The sequence below is a fragment of the Seriola aureovittata genome, chromosome 1, assembly GCF_021018895.1.
Source record: "Seriola aureovittata isolate HTS-2021-v1 ecotype China chromosome 1, ASM2101889v1, whole genome shotgun sequence".
Lineage (NCBI taxonomy): Eukaryota > Metazoa > Chordata > Actinopteri > Carangiformes > Carangidae > Seriola > Seriola aureovittata.
This window is the reverse complement of record NC_079364.1, coordinates 13385079-13404167: the sequence shown is the minus strand read 5'-3', so window position 1 is coordinate 13404167 and position 19089 is coordinate 13385079. Positions and strand designations below refer to the sequence as shown.

Genomic DNA, 19089 nt, shown 5'->3' with positions numbered 1-19089 from the left:
AAGGAAGACTGAGAATAGTAGAGATTCATGGCCTCTGAAAAGTCCTTACAAAAGCTTCACAGAAACAAAGAGAACGCGATCAGACAAATCATCTAAAAGGTCATAAAGTTGATACAGCGACTAGTACAGCAGAGCTGAACATCGCTTGAATTGAATACAGTTTTCAGTTACACATTAGCAGGTGCAACAGTGATAATGTTTTTAATCCATTTTATTTTGACCATCTCTTCAGTCAAGACTTCAACTGTGGTGACTTTACCACACTGGTTGAAGTAATGTGCTTCTTTTCTTTTAAGATGTTGTGAGAGATTTATTTCTCATATATAAAGTGGTCCACAAAATGATGTTATTGTTGTGTGTTACGTTTCTATAAAGTCAGAAAAGTACACACAAAAAGCAATACCTTGGTCCTACTGGCTGACAGTCAAACCCATTAAACGCATTAAGTTCATTTTTAAATAGATTTTAAGAATGAATCAGATCCATTCACTTGACATCATTGCTTTATTCTAATTTCAGCTCTCAAATAACTTCAATAAGTTCTTAAAGTCTTATAGACTGGTGCATTGGATCATCACGCCTCGCTCACCGGTGCCGGTGCTGTTTGCCTGTAGGAATTTTACCTGATAAAGGTTTGTGGCGCGATGAACAACGTGCAGGATTTTTTGGGTTCTTTTAGAGATCAATTCACACCCAAGGTTATGTGCATAAGTTTGAACAAAACAATGGAGATGCAAATATTTATTCTCCTGGTTTACCACAACAGTTGACATGACGCTTTGACTCATCAGACGGCTTTGACAAACCTTTCTTTGAAGTAAACCACTTCATAAAAGATGATCAGTAGTAGCAGGTAGTACATTTACGTCAGTACTGTACTTCAGAACAGTTTTGAGGTACTTGTACAAAACTTCAGTATTTCAATTTTAATGCAACATTATACTTCCACCCGGCTACATTTCAGAGGGAAGTATTTTACTTCTTTACTCTGCTACATTTATTTCAAAAATACCATCAACAAATAATGATGAACCTTTACCAGCTGCAAAACTAAAGTGATGTTAATAGATTGAAAAGTAAGTTACACAATAAAACAAGTAACATAATAAATATTACTCTGACATGGGACATTCTGCATAATTAGTTCTTATAAGTAATAACTACTAAGTACTTTTGATACTTGGTTTATATTTTGATGCTAATCCTTATTATAACTTTGAACTTTACAGTGTAGTATTAATACTTTTACGCAGGTGAAACATCTGAGTACTTCTTCCACCTCTGAAAATGATAGCACTTACTTGTTATTACCAAATGATGATCAGGTAAGTTTAACAATTGAGCTGCTATTAGTATCAATTTATTAATACTTGTCAATGCTCTACATCAACACAGTTTTATAACTTTAAGTATAAAAAATGACTTAGTATTATACTGTAAGTTGAATTTTACTCAGTAAAACATGAACAGAGTTTGGCAAAGAACACATTTTAAACAGTCACATTGTCACGCAACATGAACAAAAAGTCACCAGAAAAAAAAAAAGAAACAAAAAACATTGTGTTTTGGCTTTACTGAAAATAGTTGTGATGGAAATAGTGCCTGGTTTTCTGCAGCTGTGTATTAATACTCTTGGAAAATGCTACTATATATGCCATCAGTTTTGCTCAACCAGCTGTGATTAAGATGGGGGCCGGTCGGGGGCTGGCCACAGTCTGTGTGGTTTTAACAGCTCCCCAAACACAGATTCTGACGATTATGGTCTTCTATCAGTTAAGAGGGAAAACAGGGTGAAAGATTGATCAAAAAAATTTGAAACTACATCAGAAATGAAGACAGAATTTCACAGTTTAGTTATGATATTGTTCATGAGAAGATGAATGGTGTATGAAACTTGGCACACAGTATAACTATTTGTAAACGTTTCCAATGAAAATCACTATCTGCTGCAGCTTCATCATAAGTGTTCCTCTGTGATTAATGTGCTTAGGTAGCTAAGCTCTCAGCACCTAGGAATAAGCATACTGATGTTAGTTAGGAGATAAACATAACCTCAGCTCTTCGATGTTACAGAGAGTAATATTTTCAGCACATTGCCTTATCAGAGGGCTGCAGAGCTCTTCTTAAACCGGCAGTGCTAAGAATATACACTCAGATTTGTGCTGCACTGTTACTGTACCATTCAACCATTATCTCAGCATCTGTAAATATTCAGTATCTTCAGTTTTTACAGTTTCCCTAATATAACTCAGAAACTGGTAACCAACACATTTAACACATTTAACTTTTATTTTGAATCAAACAAACACAGTTTCTGCATTTTCTTGGTTGGTCATTGTTGTTTTGCAGTAGAGGGAGTCACCCCACCCCACCCCAGGCATTGTTCTAGAAATATCTTAATTTACCTCAGTGTAGTTTCAACACAAATACTTTATCTCCATCTTATCTTCCAGATGTGTGTGTGTGTGTGTGTGTGTGTGTGTGTGTGTGTGTGTGAGGGTATGATTGTGTGTTGACATTTTTTCCTCCAAAAACTGTTTACATGTTTCAGTCATTTTGTTACAGTGAACACTTTCAGTCTGTCAGTTTCAGGACTGCATGGTTGTTTACAATGTACTGACAACTAAAAATAATATCTGTTGCCACAGTTAACACTGTCTTTGTTGTGCATGTGATTTGTAAATTCTAGCACATTCACGCCTAATAAATGTTTTATATATATAACATTTTCTAGAGTCATATTAATGCTCCTCGATGTTACTACATGATTAAACAAACATGGCTAATAAAGCAGAATCTTCTTGTTATTGATTACAAAGGACAGAGTATTATACATTTGGTGAACATAGTCAGTTTGTTGTTATAAGGGTAACAAGTTGCTTTAAACCCCCAATCTAGCATGTATAACCATTTAATAACTGGTTTATAACACATGGTAATGTAGCTGTGCACATATATAAGGCCATTACAAGTCTTTATTAATGTACAGTATTTGTCAATAATTATGAATTACTGGCATCAGCAAAGATACATTAATCAAAACTTTAAAAATGTCTTCATATCTGTGTGCAACCACATTGTAGTGTGTAATAGACCATTTTAAAATGCTTTTAGACAGCCAATTAATTCTAAAATAAAGTAGTAGTGTATCCACTATGCCTTGTATAACACTGGATGACTGTATTGAGGTTGAGACCAAAGCATGTGGTCATTTTTAATGAAAAATATCTTAAAAGCACAAGACATGAATAAAATCAACCAGACTTAAACATTAAACATTCAACAGTAGATTGTTGCACTCAGTGTTAACCACCTGTAATACTCTTTTTTTTTTTTTTGGCGGGGGTGAGAATGTGAGAAAAACCCTTGTTGATGATTGGCTGCAGAGGGAGGGTAGAGTAGATAGACCCTGATAAAAATTTCATGGTCTTCACTGACAAATCATCAATGGCCAGGAACCTTTACAAGACACACTCTACTGCTCCCACCCACACAATTTTTACAGAAGTCAAAAGTTCCTTTTTCATTTCACAGTCAAACAGGAGCCCTTGCTTATTTCATTTTATTTGACACGGCTGAAGGCCTCTGAGAGTAGTTAAGGTCATAAGTGTATGCTACACAATAAGAGAGAGAGACATCTTTTGGTTTTCGTTGAATGAAAGGAAATTTTGAAACATTGTGCAATGGTGCCGCTAAAGTTTTGAAAGGTTGTGAGAGTGTTTTGCCAGCAAAGCGTCTGAGAGTCGGACCGTTGGAGAAGAGGTCTCCATGTTGCATCCATACAGAATGGAGAGCTACCTCATCCCGCCTGTAAGTATGATTTGTTTTTTATTCATATCTAAACACTGAGTTGACTCTTTAATATCTGAGGCTTAAAAGAGCTCCATGGGTAGTTTGTTTTAAACGCAGTGTTAAACTGAAAACACGTTTGATATTCAAGAGAAAGGACAACATAAGTTCACTATTTCAAATTACACGACTTAATGTGAGTCTACTTCAATTTGAATACAGGATACAAAGTGTAAGAGTCTTTTATACTTTGGCCATCGTGAAAATGAAACTCAAAAGCGCTTGAGAGTTTCAGAACAGCAGTGGCAAGGAAAACATTTTTTTTTTTTTTTTTAACAAATATTGCTAATGCCTCGTCTAATTTACAAATGTAAACATATCTAGAAACAATACGAACGTTTTATGAAAGACAGATGGTGAGTATTTTTATTTCCTTTAAAGGATTAGATAAGTAATGATGTAAGGTATCGTCTGCACCACATACACTAGTAGAAGATTTTTCTTTCATGATATTTTGTGGCTGAAAATGTTTTAATTTGCTCTTGCAGCACTCAGAAGAAATGTATGAACCAGAGATCTACAGACACCAAATTGCAGAATATTATAATCCATATGTCCTAGATGCAGATATCCAGGCAGGTGAGTTTTACTTCAACAGTGCTTTAGTCTCATGTGAACATTGTTTGAATTGAAATCGCCAGTTTCTCTTTTAAATCACAGTGGGTTATATTCAGATTTAAATGTATTATTTATATATAAAAAAATATAATATTCAAACAAATAATGATGATGATTGCTGGGGTAAATGGTAATGACTTGAACTAAATCCACTGGAGTGAATCTTGCATTCGACACCGTGCTCTCAGTTTCCATTAAAATAAACTAGTCATTTTAGTCATCTCTCTTATTTTCCAAATTAACCACCATGGCCCGATGTGGTGACACTGACTTTTCTGTTGCATTGTAAGCCTACATAAAAAGCCTGCAGTGTGTGCAGCTGGAACACACCACATTAGGGTGTATGGAACACAGGAAACAGATGCCATTTCTTTCGGCTGCTACGACTACAGACATAGAACAACTTTCGCCCCATGGGGTTTTATTGATACAAGAGAGGTGCTTTACTTTCTCTTGTAATCAACTGTTTTGAATACTGCACCAAAACAACATAAATAGTACATGCCTGGGGTTGGGAGGGTGGGGGTGATTTTACAGTGTTTCAATGGGTGTATGACAAGGCTACACTATCTAATTTAATTTATATGTTTTAAGAGTATACAGTGTATTTTGGATTAGCGGTCATGTCAAACACTTGTTCCATCTTTATCTGGCACTCCTCTATTTCCCTGATTAGCTCATACTTAAAATATGTCTAACTCTTTAAAACATTTAAAGTTTTTTATCTACCTGTTAACTATATTCAACTATATTCTGTGGGAAATAGGGGTCAAAGACCATGTGAAAAAGAGTAAAGAAATTTACAGTCAACGGTTGTGGCCACACTGCTAGTGTGGCAACAAACAGGAAAGAGCTTCATGCTGAATTCTCCATTATTCTCCTCATTTTGTTTCAGTTTATGCGGACTCTAGCACTATGAGTAAGCACCTCACTGTCAACTGCAGTTGTTTTTGACTTGGTACTTTATGACAAAGACAAATTTTCATAGACAGACAGTCTAGCTTTTTCCATGAGTCATCTTTAAACATGTCTTTTTACTAGATCAAAATATATTTAGTACAATTTCTTGAGTTTTGTATGGAACTGTGTTTGACTTACAATTTGCAACTGTTGATACAATAAAGCAGTGATGTTAAGATACAATAGGCTGTGGCTATTATACTGTTTCTCACCTTCTTTATTTAGATCACTGGGACTACCACCCTCACCCTCACGTACACCCTGCAGAGTTTGAAAACCTACAAGAAACCAACTTCACAGAGCTGCAGAGCGTGCAGGCTCTCCACCCGCCTGGCCTCATACGACACGAAGCCATACGATATGATGCAGAAAACCTGCTCGATCCAAATCTTGCAGCACATCCACATGTGTTACAGCAACCAGTAAGTCCGTCTTGCACCCAGCAATAAACCCACTTCTATAGAAAAATATAAACAGCCAGGAAGTACATCAACACACACAACTACATGCATTGAAATACACATGTAAATCTAGTTAAGATGCATAAAACTAAAACAAAAAATAAATGGCTGTATTAAGTTTTCTTTACTAAAGCAATGTAACCTCAGAATTAAGGGTTACAACATGATGACTGAATGACTTTCCTGAACATAGTGTACCACTAATTTGACCAATTAAAGCATTAATTAGACTAACAGCTCTCAGTGTTTTTGGTGCTAAGGTAGTAAAACTATAAGTACAAGAAACAGACTACTCTTAAAATGAAACAGAGGTCTTATGACTTACACACACTACCCGTAGTGCACAATAACACCTCCACATTCGCAAATGTCATCCTGATTCACTGCAGATATTTTACATAATTCGCAGTTGGGTTTCAGATCAGACAGGACATTTAGGGAGTTGGAGGCCTTTAAGGGTCTTGTTACAAAAATCAGGAAGTGAATCTTTAAGTTACAAGAAAAACTTTAATTTTAGTATTGTTTCTTTTTTTCTTTTTAATTTCAGTTAAAAAAACATTTTTCTTTGAATAGAGACTGACAGCTTAGCGAAGCTCGCTCAGAGTCACAACTGCATGTTTCGACCCTCCAGTTGTGAACCAATGAACTAGAACAGAGATTTCTGTTTTTGCACAACACTAAACTGCAGTATGTCTAACCAAGTGAACATGTGCAATTACAAATAGAGGTGGTTAAAAAGGCAACAGTCAAAAAAGAAAATCACACACTTCATACACTTAAGGCAATACATGCAAAAATGCTAAACATGCATTAAAAGAAAAGAAATGGATGGAAGAATGAATCTAATTTATGTGCTAAATAAATTCAGATGCATCCAGCACTGCTCACAGGCAAAACCTTAACATGATTAGGGTTGTTATAGTGAATAATCTATTCATTTACAACATATGAAATGCATGTACTGTTGACTGGCATATTAAAAAAAGTATTTCCATGCCACTTTTCAACTTACATTTACACACTTCGTTTCAAATCCACAGCTTGTGTTTGTGCTGTTTGTGTCCTTCACAAAGAAGCCACATAGCATGTGAGCTTTTAGGTCACATGAGAGTTTTCACTTGTGAGCAAGTGAAATTTCCCTTTTGATTAAAAAACAAAAAACAAAAAAAAAAACGGCTGTCACTTTTACAATGGGAGCAAAATGTGCTTGAGTGTAGAAAAAAAGTGTTAATGCATCGATTGAAACGTGATATGAGAATACAATGTGAAAACCACTTTTCACACATGGAATTCACATGTAGGTTTCCACCACTGGGTGTTTTTTGTAAAGGATGTTATGAATATGTTGCCCACCCAGGCATACAGCTATAGCAGCGTCCACACATCACAGCTCACGCAGAGAGAGATGTTGCTATATTCTTTCATTTACAATGACAATTATTTTTTGATTAAAAACTCACATTTCAAAGCATGTGCCTGATATTAGGAACAGTAACTTTAGCTGATAAATAATTCTAATAGCCTAAAAAGTTGAGTAGTGGGATAAAAGTATAAAGTAGGTTCAAATGGAAATACTCAAGTGCAAGTCCTGCAAAACCGGACTGGAGTACAGTACTGTATACTCTCCGGCTTTGAATATCAAGCTAAAGCTCAAGTAAGGTTCTGCAGTTTGGAGGTCACTCACCGCATTTTAAGGATCCAAGCATTTCCCAGCATGTCATGTTGTATTCTGTGAAATGATGCATGAATTTACTTTTATGGCATAACTGTGTAACTATTAAAAAATGGCATACTGACTTGACGATTAAATACAGAATATACATTATATGTAACATTGTCATGCAGTTTGTTTGTTTTTTTAAACCTTGGAGCAACATAAATGGACATTGTATATGATCAGCAATTATCCAAGTTTAATTATTTCAAATGTTTTGATTTAATATTTAAGAGAATTAATTCTGACTTGTGCTGTAGGTAGCATTCTTTCCTCGGACTGTGTATACACCACACGTGTCTCAGCGCAGCTCTGATGATGAAGACCATGGAGGACGAAGTCCCCCGCTGGAGGTGTCTGATGAGGAATGTCTGAGAGATCGAGTCCCTTATGTCCCTGGCGAGATTGGTAAGGAAACAGATTTACAGGCCATTTCATACTGTGTGTGAGCACTCCAGTTCTCTACTGAGCAGTTAACACCAATACTTTAAGACGCAGCAACTGTGCTGGCCATGTGAAGACTCTCAGTCATCCAGGTCATGGTATATCTAGACGTGCTAAGTCTCTGGACTTGCTTTAGATTCAAGAATCTGAACCAAGTCTAGTTGTCTTTGACTTAGTACTTACTTGTGCTGGCGGTGCTCCTATTGTCAATAAGTGGTTATGCTGTATCACAATGCATATTGTTGTCGATTCCCTCCACCAAGAGGAGAGATATGTGCAGTTGCTTTGGTATTTAACCTTCATTTAAGTAGAATAGTGTGTGAGTGGGCATTAGTGCTTTCTACTCACCATGTAAGAATGAGAGCTGCTCTAAAGGCCCTTTCTAGATTACTGGCCAGTGTCCTCGCATTAGGATGGTGGAGGTTTGGTATTGCGTCATGTCAGTTTTTTGTTCTGCTGACAACTTAAGATGCATTTATAGGACGAGCTACTAGTTGCACAATTGCTTTCACACTGAGGGTGACGCATGTTCAACAGAAGTGGGCTCACAAAAAGACAATGTCATATCCTTAGTCTCGAAGGTTGGATTTTTACATGGGATGGAAATAATCGTGGGAGTAATCCAATGTTGTTCTAGAAGAATGGCAGGCTTTCCCCAGTGGCCACCTTTTGGGCCTTCTGATGAGGTGCCCACTTGTTATAGAACTGTGGAGTGATTTTTTGGTCCACTCTGTCTAGTTTTACTACATAAATGTGACTGACAGCACCTTGTTTGTTGAACAGGCCTCATGTCCGGCACAGCAGGATTGGTTTACTATTCCACTTGAGTCAAAGGGACCATTTGTCACTAGGCCTTAGTTCAGGATAATGTATTTTTTCACTTCATAGTTAAATAAAGTGTGCTGGCTCACTAAACAGCCTCCACTTCCTCTTTTGGCAAGCTTAAGATCTGACACAACAAGTTGAGCCTAAGCAGTGTTTGGTACACAGTGTCTGCAGTAGTTATAGTCAAATGGTTTGTGTGTAGTATACCTTTGTAACTAGTTGTATTAGGTTTTATAAGTACCTACAGTAGGTGAGCGCTTCAGTAGTGGTGATTGTATGTCATCTACTTCACTGGTACTTACAGCAGACAACAGCCAGCTCTTTCCATTCGTGTTAATGCAATGTCATTTTTTAATGTGAACATGGACAGCACATTTTCAATATGTAGGTGCAGCGGTGAATAGGCATCTCAGAAACATGTTTCAGACAAGTTTAACCACAGAGGCAATGCATGGTCCTTAAATGACCATTTATTGAGACTGTACACTGTGGGGAAAAGACCATGCACATATGGAATAAGCAGTGGCGAGCCTCTGAACTCGGAGAACCATGGTTATTTATGTAACTTTCAATGACAGTCGAATTTCAATGACAGTAGGATTGTAAACTACAATCAGATTTAATTTTTATTAGCCTGTTTTCTAAAATGGAAACAATATAGAGTACAGACAGGCTGTAATTTACGATTTTACTGAATTTTTGAAGTTGCAGAGTATATGAGAACTGTCTGAGCACAAAGATTGGAATGATATGACAATAAAATGAGTTATTTTGTCATTAATCTGATTTTTGATATAGGTATACAGTATGTAGAGTTTCTAGTTGAAACTCAGCACTTGACCTTTGAACTGTATCAATGGGCTACAGACACATCTGTAAAGTGATGTGAAGAACCTGTAAACCAACAAGCACCATGTGTAATATGTAAGCATTGATTAATCTGCTTCAGAGACAGTTTACATGTCATAAGCTAGGTTTATCATGCAGCTCAGTGACAGTGTAATTAATACTAATACTGGCAGTATTCCTCAGAATTTTGATGGGTTTTCTTGTGTAGTCATCAAACTGTATTGCAAAACTATAAAACCTGACCTACAAGATATGTAGTATTCTGCCTTTGCTACCCACAAAATTTTTTTATTTTTTATTTTTTTCAACTAATTTGTCTGATGTCTGTGTTCCCAAATTCTACTTAAACTCTGTATAACTGTATAATTGATATGACTGTATAGACTCAACTGAATTTCATAAAAATATATAGTTTCTTCTACTGTTCCCATGCCTGGGAATGAGACAGATTAACCTTTTTAAATTTGTTTTTCAAATCTTTTACATTATTACAAAGTAATGTTGCTAAATTTGTGAGCAACAAAGAGTTATAATACATACAACTCTCTGATGTCTCCAAAAGGCAATAAAAAGAAGATCCGATTGTACCAGTTCCTGTTGGACCTTTTAAGAAACGGCGATATGAAGGACAGTATCTGGTGGGTGGACAGAGATAAAGGGACATTCCAGTTTTCTTCCAAACACAAAGAGGCACTCGCACACCGTTGGGGAATCCAGAAAGGCAACCGCAAGAAAATGACCTATCAGAAGATGGCTCGTGCTTTGCGCAACTATGGCAAAACTGGAGAGGTGAAAAAAATTAAGAAGAAGCTAACATACCAGTTCAGTGATGAGGTCCTGGGGAAGAGTCATCTAGAGAGAAAACCATATATGTAGGCAGGAAAGATACTGAAATGTCATGATTGAATCAAGTGTTGACATTACAGCTATAGTTTCTGGTGTTTGATGCTTAATCAACCTTGCTGTTCTGATAAAAACAGGAGCATTTTGTGAATAGCACCAATACTGCTGTACAGTGGGACCAATCCTTTGATAATACTGGTAATGCAGCATAAAAGTATGGAACAACAGACATAATCCCCAAAGCCTTTCTGTATAACAAAAGATATTGGAGACCCCTTAGAAACTGTCATCCAAAGTAGAGAACTAATACCACAGAAACCTCAGTGTGGTTTATAGGTCAGAAATTAGCAATATGGAAATATGCATATGGAGATTTGTGAATAGATATATAGATTTGAAAAAAGCACAATAAGAATCTCCTGTTTGTGGAATTTTGTCTCTTCTGCCTCCGCTCAGATTTTCCCTGAGATAGGCAAAATCTGCTCAATAAACCCTCCCAACTTTGCAGAGCAGCAATTCCGTTGTGAAAGTGGGAACTGCAAGTAATGTGATGCTAAGGTTGAGAGAGATGTTTGCCAAACATATCTAATAAGTTAATAAATAAATAACAACAGCAGTAAAAGAATGAGGAAAATTTCCTGAGTATCCAACAAATTCAACTACTCACTGGATATCACACTTTAAAGGAGCTATTCGTAAGTTTTGCTATTGCTACATAGTCTTCATTAGCATTAACAGCTGTTTACTTACCAGTCTTGAAGAAATGTTACGATTTCAGCATCAAACTTTATTCCTTTACTCACCATGAGCTGTCTCCAGCAGTGGAAAGCATCTCTTGTCTCTTTTTCTTCTACTTAAGTTAGCACGCTAACCAGCTAGCCCTGGTAACTCTCGTCACTTTCCGATAGCAACTCACTGTAGCCTCCAATCTGCCCTGAAGATGCAGTGCTGCTCAGAGGGTGTACTAAAACCTCCCGTCATGTAAACGCAATGACGGCCGAAGCTCTTGTCAAGCGACAATCACCACCATCTGCACCCAGCAAGAAAGCACTTTTAGTGGCAGAGAAAACTTACAAATAGCTCCTTTAAATCATTAGATCAAAAACACCCAGTTCATTATTTGGCAAAAACTAAAAGAGTCTAATACATTCAGTCAAATTTATATCAATGAGGGTAGGCTTAATAACTTCAACACCTTATGCCAGTGCATAATTACGTTCATGCATACAGAGAAACCATCAGCTTTAAAACAGAAAAACTACTATTGGCCAACATCTACAATGAAAGTGCTCGGTTAACTCTATAGGATCACAGTTGTAGACCTAAATACACATTCATAAACCTTTCTTCACATTTTCAAATTTGGGAAGATTTTATCTTCTTTGTGAGGTTATTTTTATTGGATATATTTTTTTTAATTTGATGTTAAAATAAACAATTTAAATATTTTTGGAAGTATGATGAGAAGATTGATACCACTCTCATGAATGTTTATTAAATATGCAGCTATGGCCAGTAGGTGGTTATCTTAGCTTAGCATTAAGATTGAAACAGACCTGGCTCTTTCCAAAGGTAACAAAAACTGTGTACCACTTGTCTATCAGTTATGCAGCTCAGTACTAAACTCATAATATGTCTTTTCTTTAATCTATATAAAAACTAAATGTAAAAACAACACTTTGAGGAAGTTATTTGAATTGATTATCTGAGCAGTCACTTCCTGGAGTGGTGTCGTAACTGTGGGATTGCCAGTACATCAGCAGATACAGGGTCTAGCTTCATACTAACTGTATCGATATGACAGTGGTATCAACCCTGTCATTGAACACATTCAAGTGAAGAACAGTCATTGATAGTGTACGATCGCAAAGAAAAAGGGGAAAGAGAGAGGGGGTGTTGCATTTACATGGTATGCATCTTAGACCATAGGTCACTGTGATGCCCAGTATGCTTTTTTAACATGTGGATGTACACGTATCAGTGCATAATCTATTTGGAAATGTCTCTTTAAACATTTTCAATATTAATTGAAATTTTGTTTCATTGTGTGTAACCACTATTGTGCTCAGAAAGATTATGGTTTGAAAACTTCCTGGTAGACCTGGGCCTTCCTCTTACCGTGTCTGACTCGCCTTGTTGGACCTGCATAAGTTCTCTCTTAATTATAGTTCGTACTCCTGTTTGTATATATTTCCATTTCCATTTAATATTTAAAACAGCAAAGTGGCACAAATAAGTCTTTAATGAGATAAACTAACCTGAGCATTCACTGTGATTAGGTTAGATATAATACTATTATCACATTTATTTGCATGATAATAAAATGGTTTGTACAAAAACACAAAACCCTGTATGTTAATTGTAAGAATTGCTTGTAAAAAATAAATTGCTCATCCATGTATGTGTATTGTAACTTTTTCAGCGATGACTGTGATAACATCTCATAATAGAGGGAAAGCGCAACAAAAAGGAGAAGGAGAATAAGAAGAAGGAGAAGAAGAAGTAAATATTGTATAAAGTTGTATAGTGCGAGGTTTACAGATGAGATCTCTCATCTTTCATTACAGCTGTAAAGATAACTGGTAAATTATGAGGAACTGTGAGGGTGAAGTGGCTTGTCACTCAGTTCTTATGTATATTGGCCTGTGTGCCCTGACACACTTACTTTACTACCAGCACAGTTCCATTTTAAGAGAAAAATAGGAAGTAAGCAACCTATGTTCATTTGCAACATTTCAAAACGACTTTACAGATGACATTCACTCCAATAAAATATGAGAAAACACTAAAATCCTACATGAAATGAGTCAATAATAAATAACATAATACTGTACTATTATACAAAGGAGTAACTTGCTAAAATGTAATGTGCAGTGTGTAAATATAAAAATAATGCAGCACCTGCTGTCCCAAGAGCCAACAGCTCCCCTCAATGGTGAAGTGGTAATTGATACCCATGACAGCTGAGAAGATGAAAAGAAATGGCCTTGAATACAACACAACACAACACAACACAACACAACACAACACAACACAACACAACACAACACAACACAACACAACACAACACAACACAACACAATAAAATAAAGATTTCACAATAGAATATACTAGCACAGGAAGGATGTGAGGAATTCTGAATAAAGACCATACTATAGTATAGTATAGTACAGTATAGTACATTATAGTATAGTTTAGTATAGTATAGTATTCAAGTATATTCAAGAAAAAAGCTTTAATGGCTGTACTTGTTGAATGACAAGTGTTGTAAAAGCAGTCATGGAATACTACACTATACTATAATTTATTGTACTATATACTATACTATACTATTCAATACAATGATACACTACATTTACATACTATACCTTATTGCACTATACTATATTTGATTGCTTTATACTACACTACACTACACCATACTATGCTATACTGTTTTATTGTACTATACTATACTGCACTACAAATACTATATTTTATTGTACTGTCCTATACTATACTGTACCATACTATACTATACTACACTTTACTATACTATGCATACAGTACTATATTTGATTGTACTATACTATAGGCTACTATACTTAAAATGTCTTTACATGTAAATGGGCCATATTATAGTGTTATTTCTTACATTCTTCTGCTGTATTTCTTCATATAAATAGTGAAACAATATTTTGCCAGCCTTAATTTAATTACATAATTACCACCAATTATTCAATTTTTTAATTTTTATTTTTAATTTTTAAAGACACCTGCAAATATAGAAGGTATGGAATTCTTTTAAACACCTCATCCATTAAGGGAAAAACACCCTCATATTTGCCAACAGATAAACTGTGGATCACTATATTTCAAACACAGTTGGATTCATTCTTAGATTTACAAGCTGACAGGGTGCAGCACAGATGTGGGGAGAGCAAACAAACTTTTTTTGTGGATCCAAGTTTCTATATATAACCTTGCCTTACATCCCTTCCCCGCCCTCTCAAGGCCTATCATTCAGCCGAGGTGTTGGAGGAAAGGATGGTTGAAATATAGCCTGAGGTCAAACATGACTGGCGGTGGGGTGGAAGCCAAGTTGCTGCTGGGATGGGATGAGCTTTGATGGGGAGTATGGGGGGGTGGTTATTGTTTTTTGGACACTGTGTTGGGCCTAGAAAAAGAATGTCAGGAGAGGTGGGATGGTTCATGAAAGGAGGGGAGGCCATTTGCAAGCAGCAGCACTATTAAAGGCAGAGGGTTGAGATAGACAGCAGACTGTTTAGGAAAAGTGAGTCACACTGTGGAGGAGTAGAGACCATTCAGGATGCCAGAGCCAGTCAAAAAAGCAGGTAAGTGTGCTCATTCGGCTACTTTTCATTGTCTGTTAATCTTGTTGTCAGACCACGAGTCTGTTTTCAGCAAAGTAATCTATCAAGAAGTCTGTAGTACATATTATGAAAATTGTGAACTTTCAACCACACTAATTGTGTTATCAACATGCTGCAGCAGAATATCTAGTGGTAAACATTTCTTCTTTTGTGCAGTCTTACAGTCTTCTTCTTAAACTGAAACTTCCGCTAAGAAAATAACTATGTGAAATTACAATATGTGAGAAAATATTTGACCGTGTTGGGCCACCACCTGGCTCTTAAGCAACTATAAACCACAACCAAACCACACACTTGAGATCTGTCCATTTTCTTTTTAGGATAAACAGTCATATACTGTACTGTTTGACTATCTGCCACAGTAATGTGAAAATGTGTCATGTTTTTTGTGTTTGTGTTGAATTGTGTAATAACAATGGTCATGTCACAATTTTGGTTATTTTGTCACAATTAAAACCTTATTTTTGCTATTTATCAGCATTTATAGAATATATTTTATGCTATAATTGTATCAAATTTTTTAAATTAAACTTTATTTACACTGGGAAATTGAAGTTACAGCAGCAGTAGGACAAGAACAAATGCACTGACAAGTAATATAAAAATTTTAAAATCTATATTGCTACATACATTACAAAAATTTACTACATACAAATTAGGCATTAAAAACTAAAACAAACTGTGTAAAATACTATGAATATACCAATATAAATAGTAACTATAAAGTCTGTGTCTGCAGATAGTGGCGAATGCAGCTTAAAATAAAGTCATAACATTGCAGTAGCAGTAGCAGTAGCAGTAAAGATCTGTTTCTCCAACACATATAATTCAAATATATTCCTTGGTTTAATAGAGTGGGACAACTTGCTTGGTAATATGATGTACCAATACTCACATAGCCAGTAGCCCAAATCACAATATAGTGCATGCAACTATCCATCTTCACTTCAAAGAGCTCTCCAGTGGTGTGAAAGTTACTCTAAGCCCCTTTTGGCCGCGTCCGGAACCCAGTTATACGTCACATGGTCCAGGTGGAAACATCGTCTGATGCTGGAAATGGACACTGTCACATTTCCAGCATCCCTGATCCAAAAATGCCTGACGGGATTCCAACTTGACAAATGACTTTCCACAGTTTTTTTTTTCCCTCTCTTCAGTGGGAATGGATAGCTGTTTGCTGTTTGTGGAGTGAGGACGTATCATGTATCAGATGACACAGAGCAGCCCAAGTGGCCAGCTTGTGTGTGCTAAGACTTTCAGTGTCAGGGATTTGTTCAGGACAATAACAGTTATGATTCTCTTGAGCCTGAGGTATTATTATCAATTATAAATAAATAACCTGCAATCAACAGGATGTTTTCAGCTGCATTCTTTTTTTGCTAGTCTAAGTAAACTTTGTCAAGTTGTCTGTATATTGCTGTAACACATTTTCATGAGAAAAAAAAACATAAAACATTACAAATTTACAATTTAACAAAACAAAACAGTAAAATAATCAATCAAAAAATTCAAAACATTATTATATAAAAACAACTCACCAGGTGTTATTGCATTTTGGCATTTTGGCCTAACAGACAGTTATCATTTAATAATATTAAAAGTTGAAATAGTAGTAATTTATGTATATAAATTGTGTATCATTGAGACAAACAAATAACCTCAAATAAACATCTGTTATTGACCTTCAGCTTAAATGAACATTATTTCATGAAACAGTCAAGTTAAGTTAATGTTAAGATTAGCCTTAACTTTAACCATCACTAATCAAACACTAATGCGATTAAATTTGTACCTCAACCTTACTAAACAAAGCTGTTGAGAGTATAGCGATATAGAGATATTTGTCAATAGGAAACAGAAAATGACATCAATAGTTAATCATGTGTCAGGTAATTCACTGACTTGTTGACATTCATTTTAAATAATGTGGCATAATTTCTCATTCACTTGTGAGACTTAACATATGACAAATTGAATTTAAGCAAAGGTGAGATTTTAAAACAGAGTTGAGTCCTTTTCACTTGAAATGAAATCAGAAAAAGGTGTGAAAGGTGAAGCAGCATGAATGATTGACATTTTGACAAGAGATGGTGTAGCAATAGAGAACACTGGCTGCAGACAGACGGAGAGCACATCATTCTTTCTGTGCCTCGAGAGTCACAAAAATAGAGTCAGCTTAATCCCTCGACTATGATACCTGTGCCCCTGTTGCAGCTGAAGCCTGGCAACCTCATTTAATAGTCCAGTACATATGCATCCTATATTTAAACTCATAGGGTCGTCTTGCAGCACGTGGCGTTTTTTTGATTTGTATGGTTTTGTAATGCAGACTGTTCAGGCCTCAAACCTGCATCTGAATGACACCTACCCACATTTCATGGTTCCAAACACATGGTGTTACTGTTAAAGTCAGCTTTACTGTCAGCGCTGTCAGTTACAGTCAACTATTTTTAGATTCTTTTTAAAGATGACAAATGTCCAAGGATGACATCGCTATGCAAATTTTATAACATTTTCAAAAGAATAAGGAGGAGAGGCAACAGCTGGTGTTTTACACAGTGAATGTAAAACTTACTATTAATAGTTTTTTGGACTGACAGGAGACACTGTGTATTGGTTTTTTTTTTTTTTCCCCCATTTAGGGTCACTACCCATGTCTCTTACTGTTACTTTTATTGATATGTGTAGTTAGTTTTGTAACTGCATGCTTATGTTCAGTGTGTCATACATGTGTCTCTGATCATCCTTGGATTGGTTTGGGGCTGTTGGGCTCATTTTCATCAGGTTTGCTTCTACTCGACAACACAATCAAAAATAATAATAATGGTGACGATAATGTTTTGATTGAATGCTACATAATGAAAGTTAATTTCAAAAAGAAGATAGGATGGATGGTTACGATGTGTGTGCCACAGATATTGTTCATCCTGTGATGAAAAGCATCTTCTTAGGCAGCGGTGGATGACTACCATGTCATATATGAATCACTTATGATTAGTTTCACATTGTTATGTTAAGGACTTTTACTTTTACTTAAGTGTATTCTTAATCCTCCACTAATTCTCAGGCAGTACAAGAACATTTCAACACAATTACAAACCGGCTTGAGAGATCACATTATGAACTCAAGCACACTCGAAAATGACACCAGAATTTAGTTGGCATCCTTAGGAACATCTTTAAATGTGTAATGATGCTGATAAATTGGTGTTTATGTTGAATAACCGTGTTTAGATTAACTCTTTCATGACTCCCCAAATGAGGCTGGAAACTGTGTGCTCCAGAATTCAGTATTCTGTTGTATTTCCAAAGACTGTAAGAGTAGGCCACCCCAAGAATGCACAAACACGACTTATTATAAAGCCAGATATTCATGCTTTGAGACATTCTGCGTGGAGTGGGAAAAGGTAAATTCGTAGATATGAGCAGCTCCACTCAGCTCATAAGCCTTCTTCTCCTTTTGTTAAACTATGAATGCCCCACCCCCTCCTTCCCTCTGTGTTTAACGCTGTAATGTGGTACAGTATACTGTATGTGTTGTTCTTTTTGCATGTGTTTTGTTTTTTTAATGAAACCAATTTTCCAATGAAACAAAGACAACATGAACAGTATTTCAGGTCTGTTATTTCACTTAAAAAAACACTCAAAGTGCAAAGAGTTACTTGATTTTCTCACATTTTGATAAAATTCTCATCAATGAACACTCAGTGAGACAATTATAGTATCTGTGTTTTCTCCTAATCGTCAAAAAAAAAGTCTAACAGTCACTTCAAAGGGCTTACGTTTTATTTTGAACTCACCCTCCCTCTTCAGTTTCAGCATTTATCAAGAAACCAAAGACTCAGGAGGCAGAGGAGGGGTCCTCTGTGGTCTTTGAAGCAGAGACTGAGAAGCCTGAAGCTAAAGTAAAATGGCAGTGCAACTCAAAGGACATTGCTGGTGGCAACAAATACGTGATCACAGCCGATGGAAACAAGCACTCCCTCACTATAAAAGCTATAACCAAGGAAGATGCCAATGTCTATGCAGTGATTGCTGGGGGGTCAAAGGTCAAGTTTGAGCTGAAGGTCGTAGCCAAGCCAGGTGGGAGACTTTGATGCTGCAGCTGTGTGTCTGCTCACTCACCTCCGGGCTGTATAGTCAACACAGAGCT

General features: G+C 36.3%; 2 protein-coding genes across 2 annotated transcripts in view; both read left to right on the top strand.

The window, feature by feature from the left end:
• The first annotated feature begins 3329 nt into the window (after positions 1-3329).
• Positions 3330-12962, top strand: spi1b (Spi-1 proto-oncogene b). Its single transcript, XM_056381409.1, has 5 exons — positions 3330-3810; positions 4338-4428; positions 5653-5849; positions 7863-8010; positions 10283-12962. The coding sequence occupies exons 1-5, from the start codon at positions 3769-3771 to the stop codon at positions 10594-10596; spliced, it is 792 nt and encodes a 263-aa protein (XP_056237384.1). The 5' UTR covers positions 3330-3768; the 3' UTR covers positions 10597-12962.
• A 1750-nt stretch (positions 12963-14712) lies between these two features.
• The window catches only part of mybpc3 (myosin binding protein C3), a 33606-nt gene continuing 29229 nt past the window's right edge, over positions 14713-19089 (top strand). The window contains 1 exon segment of the mRNA XM_056371339.1: positions 14713-14897. Within this exon segment, the coding sequence (XP_056227314.1) occupies positions 14873-14897 (25 nt within the window). The 5' untranslated portion in view covers positions 14713-14872.